The sequence below is a fragment of the Delphinapterus leucas genome, chromosome 2, assembly GCF_059928025.1.
Source record: "Delphinapterus leucas isolate spDelLeu-1000000601 "Yukka" chromosome 2, BTC_Dleu_Yukka2, whole genome shotgun sequence".
Classification (NCBI taxonomy): Eukaryota; Metazoa; Chordata; class Mammalia; order Artiodactyla; family Monodontidae; genus Delphinapterus; species Delphinapterus leucas.
The window spans coordinates 152,892,276-152,911,503 of NC_143130.1; the positions used below are offsets into that span (position 1 = coordinate 152,892,276).

Below are 19,228 nucleotides of genomic sequence, written 5' to 3' on the forward strand. Positions count from 1 at the left end.
ATCACCTTCACTGTCATTATTCTGAATTCTTTTTCTGGAAGATTGCCTATCTCCATTTAGTTCTTTTTCTGGGGTTTTATCTTGTTCCTTCGTCTGGTACATAGCCTCTGCCTTTTCATCTTGTCTATCTTTCTGTGAATGTGGTTTTTGTTCCACAGGCTGCAGGGTTGTAGTTCTTCTTGCTTCTGCTGTCTGCCCTCTGGTGGATGAGGCTATCTAAGAGGCTTGTGCAAGTTTCCTGATGGGAGGGACTGGTGGTGGGTAGAGCTGGCTGTTGCTCTGGTGGGCAGAGCTCAGTAAAACTTTAATCCACTTGACTGTTGATGGGTGGGGCTGGATTCCCTCCCTGTTGGTTGTTTGGCCTGAGGTGACCCAACACTGGAGCCTACCCGGGCTCTTAGGTGGGGCTAATGGCGGACTCTGGGAGGGCTCATGCCAAGGAGTACTTCCCAGAACTTCTGCTGCCAGTGTGCTTGTCCACACGGTGAGACACAGCCACCCCCCACCTCTGCAGGAGACCCACCAACACTTGCAGGTAGGTCTGGTTCAGTCTCCTATGGGGTCACTGCTCCTTCCCCTGGGTCCTGATGCACGTACTACTTTGTGTGTGCCCTCCAAGAATGGAGTCTCTGTTTCCCCCAGTCCTGTCGAAGTCCTGTAATCAAATCCTGCTAGCCTTCAAAGGCTGATTCTCTAGGAATTCCCCCTCCCGTTGCCAGACCCCCAGGTTGGGAAGCCTGACGTGAGGCTCAGAACCTTCACTCCAGTGGGTGGACTTCTGTGGTATAAGTGTTCTCCAGTTTGTGAGTCATCCATCCAGCAGTTATGGGATTTGATTTTATTGTGTTTGCGTCCCTCCTACCGTCTCATTGTGGCTTCCCCTTTGTCTTTGGATGTGGGGTATCTTTTTTGGTGAGTTCCAGTGTCTTCCTGTCGATGATTGTTCAGCAGTTAGTTGTGATTCTGGTGCTCTCACAAGAGGGGGTGAGAGCACGTCCTTCTACTCCACCATCTTGAACCAATCCCACATGAGTGTCTTAATTCCTTTATTTTGTCTCCTAGACATCAGGTGGGACATTCATTCCCCTAAGTGGTGGCCGGGATTTAAATTTAATCTGCTTGCATACCTCTCTTCTGCCAGCTGCCCATCCTAACTCCTAGTGCTGCAGAATCTATTTCTCGAGAGCATATACTTTGCAAATTTGCTCTTACTAAGCCTAAAATTGCTGTACAGTTTCTAGCATTACATGCTTGCTTGCCTACCTCTGCTAGGCAGAGCTTTGTGTTAACTTTTCTCATTATCAATTCTTGTTAAAAAGTGGCGAGAGTAGTGGATACAAACCTTATCTGTCATTGGTATCTGTCCAAGCCCCAAAGTGACTGAAGGCACACTATATATTGCTCACTCTTTTACACTGCCTTCATGTTAAGATAAAGATGACCTTTTTGTTGTTATCTGACATATTCTAATAACTTGGAGACCTCCACCATGATGAGAAAACTGTTGTGTTGCTCATTTCATAGATCAAAGAACAGCTTCTGTATAATATAAATGAGGAAACCAAGGACCAAAGTGTTTTAACCAAATCACACAGCTAGGTGATGCTGAAATCAGGGTGCAGTCAACTCTTTGAGGTCTAACTCTAACCTTTATAAACACAGGCTGAATGAGTGAATCAATGAGTGAAATAATTGGGTTTTTAAAAGCCCAGTCTGGCTTATCCCCTACTCTCACCCTCAGGATCCTCAGGAACAACTAACTAATCTTTTATTTATTTTATTTCTTTTCTTTTTTTAGTATTTTGGCTGCGCCCTGCAGCTTGCGGGATCTCAGTTCCCCAACCAGGGATCAAACCCAGGCCACGACAGTGACAGCACTGAATCCTAACCACTTAGGCCACCGGAGAACTCTCTAAGAATCTTTTAAATGAGAGATTTAACATTTTCGTGGCTGGGGTTTGAGGACGAGTAGGTAAGATTTTTTTGAAATAGCCTATAAGATCCTAGCAAATTTTCATACTGGGGATTAAATTAATGAATTGAAACAAAATAAACAAAATTCTGGGTTATTTTAATGTGATAAGCAGGTTAGTATTTTGAAGCCTATGGTTGGAAAACTATTGCCAGAATGATTTGAGGGTCTGTACGTTGTGTCTTTCTCATGGTTTGCTTTAGGCTTTCTGGAACTAATCTTGAATCTAGAAATGCTTGAGATTTATGTAATTTTAAAAAAAGCAGTTCAAGATATGCTGAGATATCTAAATGTTAAGAAAACCACCTTATAAAGATCACTACCTTAATATGTACACCCTAGATTACATTTTGGTAGCTAGATGTGCCTAACGTCTTTCTAGATTTGAGAACTTAGAAATGGCCTCTGGCACAGGAATTTTAGGCCTCTTAGTTTGGCTTCTATCCTCATGTTCTTGCCATTTCTTCTGTACTTATATAGATTTATCTAGCACTTTTAATTGGAATAACACAGAGGTATATATCAGAAAAATACTAGGAGGCAATTGGCTGGGAAATTCCTCTCTTGGAGTGGTGAATGAATAACATAATCTCCAGTAGGGTATTTTTTTTTAATTAATTAATTAATTTATTTTTGGCTGTGTTGGGCCTTCGTTGCTGCGTGCAGGCTTTTCTCTAGTTGTGGCGAGCGGGGGCTACTCTTCGTTGCGGTGCTCGGGCTTCTCATTGCAGTGGCTTCACTTGTTGAGGAGCACGGGCTCTAGGCACGCGGGCTTCAGTAGTTGTGGCTCGTGGGCTCTAGAGCACAGGCTCAGTAGTTGTGGTGCATGGGCTTAGTTGCTCCGCGGCATGTGGGATCTTCCCGGACCAGGGCTCGAACCTCTGTCCCCTGCATTGGCAGGCAGATTCTCAACCACTGCACCACCAGGGAAGCCCCAGTAGGGGTGTTAAGAGAGAAATAACAGACCAATGTTAGGGGGGCTATTAGTTTGACATTTTACTACCTTTCCACACATACTGTTCACTTTATATTACACCTTTGTTAGACCTTTAAAATAGTTTAAACCTTGTTTAATTACAGATTTTGGTCACTCTGTTTCTTGTTTGTTGAGAAGTCAAAGGGCCTTTTAAAGCTGTATCTTTTTAAATGAGGTATTATATTTTCATAGCTCAAAGTCTGCATAACTATTTACTTAGATTTACCAGGACTGACACTTCAAACCAAAACACTTTCCATTTCTTTGGTGCTAGTTTTCATAATTTTTTCCATTTCCCAGTGATTTTCTCATGGCGGGGGGAGATATAAAACCATTTGTACATTTACAGCTTCAAAATAGTCTATTTATCTATTTCAACCACAACAATAATCCTATTTCAACCAAAACAGATGTTTTCTTTTCCAAGCAGATAGGCAAATATTTAAAAAAGAAAAGAATACATCATATAACTAGACTCTGACTTAAAAAATGTTAGCTGGGTATCATAGTTCATTAAATGTTCTGTCATCTAATCCAAGATTAATCCCCTTTCCTGGTTTATAGATGGTCCTTTTCCTGGTTTGATTGAAATGGTTGGTGATGGAGGGTTAAATGAATGTTAAGCGAGTCTCCTGGCTTGTCAAGGATTTGCCGTGTTTTGGTTATGAAGATCTACCTCCAATCATGAAAGATTTAAATTTAGATTACTTTGAGGAGGCAGCTACATTTGTGCAAAGTCACCCAAAGGTGAGTGGAATGGTGGAGAGAAATGTGTTTAAAATGAACTCATTAGGCAAATCAAAACCATCTCACACGTGTCGGAATGGCTGTCATCAAAAAGATAAGAAACAATAAGTGTTGTCGAGAAGTGGAGAAAAGGGAACCCTCATGCTCTTTTGGTGGGAATGTAAATTGGTACAGCCACTATGGAAAACAGTATAGAGGTTCCTTAAAAAACTGAAATAGAACTACCATAGATCCAGCAACTTCACTTCTATATATTTTTCTGAAGAAAATAAAAACACTAATTTGAAAAAATATATGGACAACTATGTTCATTGCAACACTGTTTACAATAGACAAGATGCGGAAGTGATGTAACTGCCCATGGATAAAGAAGATGTGGTATAAATATACAGTGGAATATTAACTATAAAAAAGAATGAAATTGCGGGACTTCCCTGGTGGTCCAGTGGTTAAGACTCCATGCTCCCAATGCAGGAAGCCCAGGTTTGATTCCTGGTCAGGGACCTAGATCCTGCATACTGTAACTAAGGGTCCACGTGCCGCAGCTAAAAGATCCCACATGCCACAACTAAAGATTCCACAGGCCACAACAAAGATCCCGCACGCGGCAAAGATCCCACCTGATGCAACTAAGACCTGGCGCAGTCAAATAAATAAATAAATATTTTTTTTAAAAAAAATGAAATTACCATTTTTAACGACATGGATGGACCTAGAGGGTATTATGCTAAATGAAATAAGAGAAAGACAAATACTGTGTGATTTCACTTATACATGGAATCTAAAAAACAAAACAAATGAACAAACATAACAAAACAGAAACACAGTCATAGATACAGAGAACAAATAGGTGGTTGCCAAAAGGAAGAGGTGTTGGGGTAGGAGAGAAATAGGTGAGGAAGATTAAAAGGTAAAAACTTCCAGTTGCAAAATAAATGTGTTACAGTTGAGGAAGGTACAGTGTGGGGAATATAGTCAATAATTACATCTTTGTATGATGACAGATCGTAACTAGATTTATCATGATGATCATTTTGAAATGTATGGAAATATTGAATCAGTATGATGTGTAACAGGAACTAACATAGCGTTGTAGGTAAAATATACTTCAAAAACAAAAAACTCATAGAAAAAGAGGTCAGATTTTTGGTTACCAGAGGCAGGGAGTGGGGTGGAAGAGAATTGGATGAAGGTGGTCAATAGGTACAAACTTGCAGTTGTAAGATAAGTAAGTACTAGGGATGTAATGTACAACATGATAAACATAATGAACACTGCTGAATGTTATATATGAAAGTTGTTAAGAGAGTAAATCCTAAGAGTTTTCATTACAGGAAAAAAATTTTTTGTTTAATTTTGTATCTATATGAGATGATAGATGTTCACTAAACTTATTGTGATAATCATTTCATGATTATGCTGTAAACCTTAAACTTATACAGTGCTGTATGTCAATTGTATCTCACTAAAACCGGAAGAAAAAAAAAAGACAGAAACAGGCTCATAGATACAGAGAACAAACTGGTAGTTGCCAGAGGGGAGAGAGGACAGGTGAAATGAGGGAAGCAGATTAAGAGGTACAAACTTTCAGTTATAAAATAAACAAGTCATGCGGATGTAATGTACAGCATAGGGAAAGTAGTCAATAATATTGTAATAACTCTGTATGGTGATCATTTCATAATATATAAAAATATCAAATCACTGTGTTATATACCTGAAGCTAATATTATATTTCACTTATAATTCAATTTAAACATTCTTAATAAAATAAACTCATTAGGGTTCCGTTTTATATACAGTGGTGTGTATATGTTAATCCCATGCTCCTAATTTATCCCTCTCCCCCTTTCCCCTTTGGTGAACATAAGTTTGTTTTCTACATCTGTGAGTCTATTTGTTTTGTAAATAAGTTCATATGTATCCTTTTTTAGAATCCACATATGTGATATTATATATTTGTCTTTGACTTACTTCATTTAGTATGATAAATAATCTCTACATCCATCCATGTTGCTGAAAATGGCACTATTTCATTCTTTTTATGGCTGAGTAATAGTCCATTGTGTGTATGTATCACATCTTTATCCATTCTCCTGTCAATGGACATTTACATTGCTTCCATGTCTTGGCTATTGTAAATAGTGCTGCTATGAACATTGGAGTGCATGTATCTTTTTGATTTAGAGCTTTTGTCTTTTCCAGATATATGCCCAGGAGTGGGATTGCAAGACCATATAGTAACTCTATTTTTGGTTTCTTTAGGAACCTCCATACTGTTCTCCATAGTGGCTGCACCAATTTACATCCCCACCAACAGTAGAGGAGGGGTCCCTTTTCTCCAGAGATTTTCTGAATTTGGGGAAATGGTTTCAATAAGATTTTTAACCTTTCTCTTAACTTTCTTTTACCCAGGGCTGCAACAAGAGCAAGTGGACCCAAAGCTATATTCTCTGGTGAATAGCTTTTTGAATCTACTTTGTCATTTTGCAGGATTTAAAAAAACAAAGGAAGGATCCCAGTTACATAATTCATTTTTCTTGTGTGACTGTTTGTTTTTTTTTTCGGTAGCGGGGCCTCTCACTGTTGGGGCCTCTCCCGCTGCGGAGCACAGGCTCCGGATGCACAGGCTCCAGATGCACAGGCTCAGCGGCCATGGCTCACGGGCCCAGCCGCTCAGCGGCATGCAGGATCTTCCCGGACTGGGGCACGAACCTGTGTGCCCTGCATCGGCAGGCGGACTCTCAACCACTGCGCCACCAGGGAAGCCCTGGGTGACTGTTTTTAACCTTTGAGTATCTGAAACTCAAAATGTACTTGATGGGAAATGTATCAAGATACTGTGAGTTCATTTGCAGAGACAAGCAGATTTCTGTTTATATAGTGGTAAATAGTTTATATGGTGTTAAATAAAACATATTTATGGTCAAAGTTTACCGCTGCAATGACAAAAAGGAAGCAGAAGTAATGTTCTGAGCAAGCATGAAGATAAAATTGATTCATTAATGATATTTCATTATTAATACCAACTCCTTATGGTATAATCCATAGTTTTGAGTAAAAGGACTACTCTGCTGGGTTATGAGATATGTTTAAGGATTAGATGCCCATTACAGTCACATCAACAAAACTGGTAGAGACTGTGGCAGGTGAAGAAGAATCCTAGTCTGCAGAACTGTGGAGATGTGGAGATCTGAAAAAAAATGAAAAAAACCTACAAGAACAAAAGTTGGATATGTTATGAATATACATTTTTTTCTTCAGTAAAAATTTTACTTTTTCCTATTTTTAGGAATTGATTAAATTACCTTTTTCAAAGTGAAATTTATTTCTTATTTCAAAATTTAAAATAGGCTCATTATAGAACAATCAGAAAACAGACAAGCAAAATGAACCTTGTATTAGTCAGCTCAGGTTGCAAGTAATAAAATACCATAGACTGGGTGCTTAACAGAAGTTTGTTTTCTCACAGTTCTGGAGGCTGGAAATCCAAGATCAAGGAGCAGACAGGGTTGGTTTTTGGTGAGGCCTCTGTTCTTGGCTTGCAGATGACCACTTTCTCACTGTGTCCTCACATGGCCTTTCCTTTCTGCACACCAGTCCTGGTGTCTGTTCCTATAGGACCCCAGTCCCATTGGGTTAGGGCCCCACTCTTATGGCCTCATTTAACCTTAATTAACTCCTTGAAGGCCCTGTCTCCAAATACAGTCACACTGGGGCTTAGGGCTTCAACATATGAATTTTGAGGGGACACAATTCAGTCCATAACAAACATTAAAACCTCCTAATATCTTTTTTATTTTAAATTGCATGTAACTTTTATATATATATTTTTTTTTATAAATTTGTTTATTTATTTCTGGCTGCGTTGGGTCTTGGTTGCTGCATGCGAGCTCTCTCTAGTTGCAGCGAGTGGGGGCTACTGTTTGTTGCGGTGCGTGGGCTTCTCATTGTGGTGGCTTCTCGTTGCAGAGCACGGGCTCTAGATGCATGGGCTCAGTAGTTGTGGCTTGCGGGCTCTAGAGCTCAGGCTCAGTAGTTGTGGCTCATGGGCTTAGTTGTTCCGCAGCATGTGGGATCTTCCCAGACCAGGGCTCAAACCTGTGTCCCCTGCATTGGCAGGAGGATTCCTAACCACTGCACCACCAGGGAACCCCCTCATAATATCCTTAATAATACCAATTCTCTGTTGTTGACATTTGGGTTTTCTTTTCGCTGTTAAAACTTTGAACATATATCTCTGGGCATATGCCTGATTATTTCTTCAGGATGAAGTCCTAGAAGTGGAACTGCTGGGTCACAGAGGTGCAAAAGTTTTTAAAGCTTTAAAATTGCCAACAGCCTGCGGAAAGGCTGTATCAATTACAAACAGCAGTGTATGTATGCGTCCCCACTTCTCCATACCCCTAGCAACTCTGGACATTTTTAGTTTTTGGCTAATTTGATAGTTGAGGGTAAATAGACACCTCGGTTATGTAAAACCAGCATTTCATGCTTCAGCCGCCTCAGGCTGCCTGAAGGGGTTGGGAGATGCTAACTGAAGAAATGCAGCCGTGTCTGGGTATCCTCAGTCGGACAACTAGGTAAATTACAGCAGGGAGTCAAGAGAACGGGAAGGGCAATCTGCAAAGGAAGGGAATTTTTAAAGTTCCTTTATGGGGTGTGGCAGTTGTTACAGGGAAGTTTCAAAGTTTTAAACTTTAAGCCGGTTCGTCACTCCAGATTAGCTGAAATTACTTTCACAAGGGAAAAAGACATCTCCCAACCACTCCGCGAGGTTACGCTCTCGACCCCTCTGTGCCACCAGTTGCTGCGCTTGCAGTCCCTGGGTAGCTAGCAACCGCGGAGCGGGACCCCGGCGTACACCGCGCGGTCCCACAATGCCCTGCTTGCGCCACGCTGAGGGCGGAGAGAAAAGACCGCTGCCGGGGTAGGGATCCAAGGAGAGCTCCAAGAGGTGCGCATGCGCACTGATCCCGGCGGGCCCTAGCAACCAGAGCAGTGACAGTAGCAACCGCCGGAATGGTGAGTACCCTCCAGGCCTCGTAGCCAAAGCTGAGAGAAGATTGGAAGTGAAAAAGGGTAACTGGAGGGTTGAGGATGGCGGAGGTCCTCAAACAGCGGAAGGGAGCCGGTAGCGGATGCTGGCTCGGTAGATTCTGAGGCCTAAGGCGAAAGAGAAGCCCTGGCACCGGGTGGTGTGGGGCTGATTGGAGGTTGGGTTAATCTCTGCCAGAGACTCTGGCAGAGAAAAGGGAGGGCAAAGAGCAGAGGGCAAAAAGCAAAGAGCGGAGTAGAGTGGGAAAGGTGATGGAAGGGGGAGTGTGAATAAGGTTATCTTTTTACATGGAAGTAATCCGCACCCCCCCCCGGCCCCGGCGAGATAGAGGGTGGGGTTGGTTACGAGAGGAATGTGTATAACACTGATTGCCGCAGTATTTGTAACCTGTGATACGCCCAGGTTGCCCTCTGAATGACTGTCAGTTCAGTTATTAGTAACATTGTAACATTATAAAACCCTCTCTAACACAGCATACTAGGGTAGTGTTTCTCAAATTTCAGTATGCATGAGTATGATTTTGGCCTAAGTTGGAGTGCAGATTATGAATGTTTAATTAATTGGGGGGGGATTCAGGAATGTGCATTTCAAATGATTCTAAAATTGGAGGGCTCCCACAACACTTTGAGAAATACTGCTATCTTAGACTTGAAATCTGTCGGCGGGCTATCTAATCAAAGCTCTTTATGAAGTAATGGTTTTACCTAGTGATGCTCCTCAACTCCTACGTAAAGTGAGCACTCTCTTGCTTACATACTTGGTAGATCCAACTAGTAGTTGAAAAAGGGATGTTGTTGGTTAGTTACAGACCCAGCCAAAGCTATTTAGCAAAGTATGTGATTGTCCTGCCTGATGGAAATTTTTTTTTGATGTTGGGGGTAGGAGTTTATTAATTTATTTATTATTATTTTTGCTGTGTTGGGTCTTCGTTTCTGTGCGAGGGCTTTCTCTAGTTGTGGCAAGCGGGGTCCACTCTTCATCGCAGTGCGCAGGCGTCTCACTATCGCGGCCTCTTTTGTTGCGGAGCACAGGCTCCAGACACGCAGGCTCAGTAGTTGTGGCTAATGGGCCTAGTTGCTCCGCGGCATGTGGGATCCTCCCAGACCAGGGCTCGAACCCGTGTCCCCTGCATTAGCAGGCAGATTCTCAACCACTGCGCCACCAGGGAAGCCCCTGATGGCAATATTTATAAAGAATAAGTTTAACTAGTTTTCTTCTTTTTGTGATTCCATTGCTGTATAACTGGGCAGAAATTGAGCCCAGGAAATTGAAATGATGAGGAAATCATGCCTGACCTCAACCACGAGATTAAATGCTACTCTTTTTTAAAAAAAAAATAAATTTATTTGTTTTATGTCTTTTCTCTAGTTGTGGGGAGCGGGAGCTTTCTCTTCCTTACGGTGTGCGGGCTTCTCATTGTGGTGGCTTCTCTTGTTGTGAAACACAGGCTCTAGGCGCGCGGGCTTCAGTAGTTGTGGCTTGCGGGCTCTAGAGTGCGGGCTCAGTAGTTGTGGCGCATGGGCTTAGTTGCTCCGCGGCATGTGGGATCTTCCCGGACCAGGGCTCAAACCCGTGTCCCCTGCATTGGCAGGCGGCTTCTTAACCACTGCACTACTAAGGAAGTCCAAGATGGTTAGTATTTTTCTAAAACTTCATCAGTGCTACCTGGCTGCAGCAATTATAAATTGTTCATGGTTGTAAGATGTATCCAAATTTCAAAGATATTAAAATATAAAAGAAGATATAAATCTTAGAATCAATGAAATAAGATATATTTTAATATCAGTGTTGAAAGCTATATGTTTTTTGTAAACCAAGTGGGAGTGAAGTATCTGACATTACATCACGATTTCCTTAATTTCTCTGAGAGATATTTAAATGAGTATTTCTGATTTCAGGAAATTGAAACACTCTCTTTGCATATAAAGTCTCAAAAAAGGAAGTTAATCTTTTTAACAGTAGATGCCAGGGCTAATAATTATTGCATGAAAATTGAGTCAACAAATCACACCAATAAAGACAGCTTTGTTTTTTCTTCTCTTTTTAAGGCAAAAGCAACAACAATCAAAGAAGCCCTAGCCAGATGGGTGAGTTTATAAGTTTTTACTTCTTCTAGAAACTACATAAAGAGAATTTTTGGATAATTATTTAAATATGACCATTCAATACAAGGGATCTTTGTGGTATTGGAACTGTTTAGCTATCTTGACGGTGTTAGTGGATACATGAGCCTACACAGGTGATAAAATTGTATAAAACTTAATACACACATGCAAACACATTCACACTCGTATGTACAAGTGAGTACAAATAAAATTGGGAAAATCTGATTAAAATCAGTGGATTGCATCAATATCAATATCCTGGTTGTGATATTATACTATAGTTTTGAAAAATGTTACCATTGGGGGAAACTGGGCAAAGTGTATAAGGGATCTCTCTGTATTATTTTTTATAACTGCACATGAATTTTCACGTGTCTCAATAAAAATTTCAATTAAAAAAATCTGACCGGGCTTCCCTGGTGGCGCAGTGGTTGAGAGTCCGCCTGCCGATGCAGGGGACACGGGTTCATGCCCTGGTCCGGGAAGATCCCACATGCCGCGGAGCGGCTGCGCCTGTGAGCCATGGCCGCTGAGCCTGCGCGTCTGGAGCCTGTGCTCTGCAACAGGAGAGGCCACAACAGTGAGAGGCCTGCATACCGCAAAAAAAAAAAAAAAAAAATTAAAAGTAGATCTACCATGTGATCCAGCAGTCCCACTTCTGCATATATATCTGAAGGAAATGAAATCACTATCTCAAAGAGATACCTGTATCCCCATGTTCACTGCAGCATTATTCACAATAGCCAAGACATGAAAACAACCTAAATGCCCATCAGTGGATGAATGGATGAAGAAAATGTATATTTGTATACAATGGAATATTATTCAGCCATAAAAAGAAGGAAATCCTGCCATTTGCGACATGGAAGGACCTTGAGTGCGTTATGCTAAATGACATAAGTCAGGTAGCTAAAGACAAATACTGTTTGATCTCACTTACATGTGGAATCTAAAAAAGCTGAACTCATAGAAACAGATTAGAATGGTGATGGCCAGAGTTGAGTGGAGGAAATGGGGAGAAGTTGGTCAAAGGGTATAAACTTCCAGTTATAATAAGATCAATAAGTTCTGGGGATCTAATGTACAGCATATTTAATAATACTGTATTATGTACTTGAAAGTTGCTGAGAGTAGATTTTTTAAAAAAATAAATTTATTTATTTTTGGCTGAGTCGGGTGTTTGTTGCTGCACGCCAGCTTTTTCTAGTTGCAGCCAGCGGGGGCTACTCTTCATTGTGGTGCACTGGTTTCTCATTGCGGTGGCTTCTCTTGCTGTGGAGCATGGGCTCTAGCCACGTGGGCTTCGGTAGTTGTGGCATGTGGGCTCAGTAGTTGTGGCTTGTGGGCTCTAGAGAACAGGCTAAGTAGTTGTGGCGCACGGGCTTAGTTGCTCCGTGGCATGTGGGATCTTCCCAGACCAGGGCTCGGACCCATGTCCCCTGCATTGACAGGCAGATTCTTAACCACTGCGCCACCAGGGAAGTCTGGAGAGTAGATGGTAAACGTTCTCAGCACACAAAGAAATTATTATATGAGGTGCTGGATGTGTTAACTAACCTTTTTCTGGTAATCATTTTGCAATGTATACATGTATCAAAGCATCACATGGTATACCTTAAACATAAACAATGTTATATGTCAGTTATATCTCAATAAATCTGTAAAAAATAGTGATCATTTTGTAATGTATAGAAATATTGAATCACTATGTTGTACACTGGGAATTAACATAGTATTATAGGTCAATTATATTTCAACAAACAAATTCATAGAAAAAAGCATCAGATTTGTGGTAACCAGAGCCAAGGAGTAGGGGTAGGGGGAATTGGATGAAGATGGTCAATAGGTACAGGCTTCCAGTTACAAGGTAAATAAGTACTAGGGATGTAATGTACAACATGATTAATATATTTAACACTGCTGTATGTTATATATGAAAGTTCAGAGAGTAAATCCTGAGTTCTCATCACAAGGAAAAATTTTTTTCTTTTTCTTTTATTTTGTATCTGTATGAGATGATGGATGTTCACTAAACTTATTGTGGTAATCATTTCATGATTTTGTAAGTCAAATTGTTATGCTGTATATATTAAACTTATTCAGTGCTATATATCATTATATCTGGAAAAAATACACAATACATACACAAAATACATTTTTAAAAAGCATATAGTAATATTAGAGAGGAAACTGCATTGTAAAAAATGCATTAAATATAAACAAATATTTTGAATATAACATTCTATAAAGTTTGAACAGTTGTATTTCACCATTATAGATAGAATTTCCATAGAGTATAGAGATGGCTCCTCAATTTCTATGCCCAGTGATAACATATTTGACTATGTTATCAGTTGTTTTTTTGTATAATAATATATCTTTTGCTTTTGTAGCTGGGCTTTAAATAAAAACTCTTTCAAGAAACTTGGTGTCTGGGGAAAATAGACAAAAGGGTAGGATAATGAAATATTTGAATTTTTATTTTAGTGCTTATAAACTTCTTTGTACTCTAATTACATTAAAAATTTTTTCCTTCTTAGTTAGTGAAAGATCTGTTTTGTTTAATTAAAAAGTGTGCAGTAGGCTTAGTATTAGATTTGATTTCCTTCAATCAGATTTTAGGATTTTATTTTATTTATTTATAATAACAAGTGGTTGGTTTTTTGGTTTGGTTTGTAGGTTCTATTTCTAGATTACATTATGGCCATAAATCTTTGACTTTAAGATTATTTGAAGACATTATGCTCATTCTTGCACTCATTAACCCAACATTTATTAAGGATCTACTTGGTGTCAGTCTCCCATCTCCTAACCTATAAATGTATGACACAAAAAAAGTGCTGAGTGAATGTGTATTAGATCTCTTTCAACTGATTATATATTTTCTGTTATTGATGTGTTATGATTTGATTTTTTTTGATTTGATTTTTTAAAAACAAGCTTCTTTTGTGTCTAATATCAAGTTATAGAAAATATAGGAAAGCAAGAAAATGGTCCCTGAGCTGTAGGATCTTCTTGTTTTGTTGGAGAGATAGAGCTAACTCTAAGTATTGAGGTACTTAGAAACTATTATTAGGCAGCATATCCTGGTAATTAAAATTTAAACTGCATACTTAGTACTGAAATTAAACTCTAAGGTAGAATTTAGTAGTAAATTATTGTAGAGCAAGTAAATTTGACCTCAGCTTTGTCATAAAGAGAAAATCTTCCCAAATTCTTGGTATTTGGTGGTTCTAGCTCTGACTAAATTGTATATAGGAACAGAAAGATGAGATGACGGAAAGAGTTGATCTTATAGGTCTGAATCTGATACTTAGGAAAAGTTTGTTTAGGGAGAAGGAATTCTTCCCAGGAAAATGTTTTTGTTGTTGTGTTTTGTTTATTAATTGATAGGCTCTAAAAGGATTTTTTAAATTACGGAAATAAAAGTTATTTTCTTTCCTCCTCTTTTCCATTTGGTTGAGACCTAACAGTGAATTATCTGAATCAGCCATGTATAAGGCTAGTTATCAAGTTCAGTAAGTAAATGTTGTCAATAAGTAAACTGTCAGGAATGTACAGAATTATTGAATTTTAATAATTGTTTTGAAATAAACATTGAAAAGCCTTGAGAAATTTTGGCCTTTTTTAGTTCCACATTTGGATTATTTTCTTCCAAATTAATTTTTAACATAGGAAGAGAAAACCAGTCAGAAGCCATCTGAAGCCAGAGAGATAAAGCTGTATGCCCAGATTCCCCCTATAGAGAAGATGGATGCGTCCTTGTCCACGCTTTTTAATTGCGAGTAAGTTCTCTTGTCTTTTTTCGTCCTTTCTAGTATTGCTGTTAAGTTTCACTTCCTTTTCTAAATACACAAACTAGAAAAATATATTTATTTTCTTGATCTTCATTTCCCTTCCTTCCTTCCTTCCTTCTTTCCTCCCTCCCTCCCTCCTTTCTTTCTTTTTCTGCTTCTCACTTTGGCAAAGCCAAACATAAAAGATTATTGGTTTCTAGGATTATTAATAGAGTAATCCTGAATAATCCTGTACTGTATTTAAAAAATTTTTTTTTGGCCGTACCCGGGCCTCTCACTGTTGTGACCTCTCCCGTTGCGAAGCACAGGCTCCCGACGCGCAGGCTCAGCGGCATGGCTCACGGGCCCAGCTGCTCCGTGGCCTGTGGGATCCTCCCGGACCAGGGCACGAACCAGTGTCCCCTGCATCGGCAGGCGGACTCTCAACCACTGCGCCACCAGGGAAGCCCTTGTATTTTTTTACAGTATAATTTTTACAATATGCCTGGAGAATAGAAATTTCCTTGTCTCTTGGGAGAAGCTAAATAACACAATTAAACTATTTCTCTGTCATAAAATCTAGTACTTCCTCTTGTAACATTATCCACCAAAGTCAATACTGTACTTACTCAGAGGCATAGAGATACTGCTTTAAAAAATAATTTTCAAACTATGAAAATACATTGTAAAGCACCTAGAAGGGCTTCCCTGGTGGCGCAATGGTTAAGAATCTGCCTGACAATGCAGGGGACACGGATTTGATCCGTGGTCTGGGAAGATCCCACATGCTGCAGAGCAACTAAGCCCGTGCACCACAACTACTGAGCCTGTGCTCTAGAACCCACGAGCCACAACTACAGAGCCCACGTGCCACAACTACTGAAGCCTGCGTGCCTAGAGCCTGTGCTCCGCAACAAGAGAAGCCACTGCAATGAGAAGCCCACACAGCGCAATGAAGAGTAGCCCCCACTCACCACAACTAGAGAAAGTCCATGCACAGCAACGAAGACCCAACGCAGCCAAAAATAAATAAATTAAATAAATTAAAAAAAAAAAAGAGCCCTCTTTAAAAGTCATGAGGGACACAAAATAATTTTTTAAAAAACCTAGAATATATTAAAAGCACAAAGAAAGGGAAATAGTATCAACCAAAATTGCACACCTTTTGAGAACCAGTGTTAGCATTTTGTTTTTTATTTTATTTTATTATTTTTTAAACTTTTTAGCCACACCGCAGGGCATGTGGGATCTTAGTTCTCCGACCAGGGATCAGGGATCTCACCCCTGCCCCCTGCAATGGAAGCGCAGAGTCTTAACCATTGGACTGCCAGGGAAGTCTCAGCATCTTGATATAGAGCCTTCTAATTTTTTTTTCCTAATTGGGATCAAGTTACATTTATTTGTAATCCTATTTATCCAAGACTTTAAGTATCAGATCTATATTTATTCCTTTTAACTTACTTTCTAAATACACACTTTTTAGCAGGGTTCTGTGGCTAATTTGAGGCAATTATACCATGACACCTTGTAACCGTGCTCTCAGACTGCAGTGTCTTGTCAGGGGTATAGAATGTTACAGAATCACTTGGGGTTTTTTCTGATTTCTTCATCCTGTGTTTTTCTAACTGTGCTCCCCTGACTACCTATATAAGAATCTCCTTGTGCAGTAGATATGTCCCACTCCAAATTTATAGAAACAGAATCTACTGATGAAACTAGGTATCTGTATTTATAATAAGCAATCTGAATGACTCTTAGATGCATATTTGTGAACTCATGCATTAGACTAATATCTGTCTTTGGAATTAAAGGGAAAAGCAAACGTATTTAGTTATTGTATGCAACTTGTCCTTTGTGATGAGAACACAATGTATTACATAAAAACCCACCTTAGATGTGTTTTTGGCTTCAAAAATCATAATTTCAAAGAGAATTATTTCAAAGTGGTCAAATATCTTTTTATCATAAAGCCATTTCAAAGGCAAGCATTTGAGAAGGTTCTGTACCCCATACCAAAGTACCTTGGAAACTGCTTAGAAAGAGTCACCCTGTTCATATTTTTGCTGACACTCTTTGAGCAGGTTGCCTAAATAACAATTAAAGAATCATTCCCCAACCGTAGTCCCAGATTTTCCGGTCCATTTTTCACTTTAACTGGTTGTTCTTAAGAATGGGGAATGACTAGAAAATACACAGATTTGACCAGTAATTTACAGTGTACAGTAATTGCTTTTAGTGTTTCAAGCAAAAAAAAAAAAAAAAAGAAGAAGAAGAATTCCTCTTCAGGTCAAATCAGAAGGATAAGATCATATGTTCTAGAGTCAGTTTTTTGGCATCTTAAATTTGCCTGTGCTACTTTCTGGTTGTATAATATCAGGCAAATTGCTTAACATCTTTGTGCCTCAGTTTCCTCATTTGTAAAATTTGGATAATAATACTTATTTCATAGGATTGTTCTGATGGTTAAAATAGTTAATACATGTAAAACACTTAGAAGAATACTAGGCACACATTAAGTGTTCAATAAAATTAGCCTTTGTTATATTCTTTGCATGATATTTACTAAGATATTAAACATTTTTGTCAAGAAAGAAAGATTAATAACACGTAATTATGCTCCCTTTAAAAATTTGTTTTTATACAATTAAAGTATATATAGGAAAAAAATCTAGAAAAATATATACGAACTATTAAAAGTCATTATCTCTGGGGGAATGTGTGGGGTGGTTAGGATTACGTAACTTTTTATTATACACATATCATGGACATTTTCCCAAGTTGGTATGTATAGCCCAATATTGTTTGCTTTAGTAGCAGGTAGTATTTCATTATCTGTATTCCTCAGCTGATGGGTATTTATAAATTTTTTCCCACTTTTTTGCTATTACAATAATACAGTAAATAATCTAATTCATATATTTTTTGGCATTTGTATTAGTATTTCAATAGGACATATTCCTAGAAATGAATTACTGGGTCAAAGAATACATGCATTTAAAAATTTAATAGATAACACCAAATTACCCTCAAAAAGGTTTCTTTGATTTTATACAATAGTGTATATTAACTTTTGTAATCAGGGAAAAAGTATGAAGATTTCAAAATGAAGGAATACGTGTCATGTCTGAGAGGGAAAAAAGGATTCAGTGTAAAAGGAAATGTGACTTAAATATCATCTTCTGTGGACACTTGAGGAATAATTTCTGATATACCATTAACATTTTTTTCTTATTAATTTAAGTGTTCCTTTTTTTTTTTTTTTAGGAAGCTTTCACTGTCTACAAACTGCATTGAAAAAATTGCAAACCTGAATGGCTTAAGTAAGTGATCCATAGTAACAGATGGTTCTTGGATTTTGTAGTTATTTGGAATAAACATTCCAGAGGCACTACATAATCCTAGAAGCTGGCACCTGTTTTAACCACAGTAATTGTCAGATGTCAGAAAGAATATATAAACCATGTGTCTTATTTAATTATCCAAAGAAAAGTAGAGATAACATGAAACCGGAACAGTTTAAAGACATTATAAAGTTTTTGTAGTGTTAGAATTGAAATATCTTAAATAGAAAATCAGGTTTTTTATATTTTTTTGTTCAGATTTATCTTGTGTTTCATACTTATTATATTTAAAATTTTATTCTTCACCATCCCTGTTTTTCCTGTTCCTTGTCTTTGTTAATGACATCGACATCTTTCCAGTTGCCAAGGCTCCTTGTGCTGGTTGCCTGTGGCTGCAGAAACTTGGTGACTTAAAACTGCAGAAATGTATTCCCTCACTGTTCTAGAGGCCAGAAATCTGAAATCAGTTTCACTGGGCCAAAATCAAGAGGGCCACACCTTCTGTAAAGGCTTCAGGGGAGAATTTTTTCCTTACCTCTTCTAGATTCTGATGGCTGCCAGATTCCTTGGCTTGTGACTGTGTCACTCCAATATCTGCCTCTGTCGTCATATTGCCTTCTCCTCTTTTGTCTCTGTCATATCTTTCTCTGTCACCCTCTTATGAGAATACATGTGATTGCATTTAGGGAACACCTGGGTAATCAAGGATACTCTCCCCATCTTAAGATCCCTAACTTAATCATATCTGCAAAGTACTTTTTCCCCATGTATAGTAACATTCACAGGTTCCAGGGATTAGGATATAGGTATCTTTTGGTGAGCCATTATTTAGCGTATCATATTTCCCTTTACTTCCCTCAAGCCCTACATGCAAGTTCAACAGTAAGTCCTGTTAACTCTATTCTTTGAAAGAGCTCTCAAATAATTTGTTGCTTTTCCATTTCCAGGAGCTACAGCTTTAATTTAGACCCTCATCATCTCCCCCTTAGGTCATATTTTTCAAATGTTTTTTACCACTTCCCACAGTAAGAAATACCTTTGAATTAACGACTCAGTATATATATATTCGTATGAATACACATATCAAATATAGCATATGCATATGAACTGGATTAAAATTTGTAAAACAATAGTTACCTTATAGCATAGGTTCCAGTATAAATTTTTTTAGCGTGATTTCATTGTTTTTTAAATGCTTGTCACAACCCACTAAGTTGATTTCACATGACCCACAGTTTGAAAAAACACTGGC

The 19,228-nt window shown here is 38.8% G+C and overlaps 1 protein-coding gene across 1 annotated transcript in view; it reads left to right on the forward strand.

The window, feature by feature from the left end:
- Positions 1–7,980: 7,980 nt before the first annotated feature.
- The window catches only part of DNAL1 (dynein axonemal light chain 1), a 35,469-nt gene continuing 24,221 nt past the window's right edge, over positions 7,981–19,228 (forward strand). The window contains exons 1-4 of the mRNA XM_022576609.2: positions 7,981–8,720; positions 10,803–10,841; positions 14,535–14,644; positions 17,900–17,955. Coding sequence (XP_022432317.1) covers positions 8,718–8,720; positions 10,803–10,841; positions 14,535–14,644; positions 17,900–17,955 — 208 coding nt within the window. The 5' untranslated portion in view covers positions 7,981–8,717. The remainder of the gene's footprint in view (positions 8,721–10,802; positions 10,842–14,534; positions 14,645–17,899; positions 17,956–19,228) is intronic.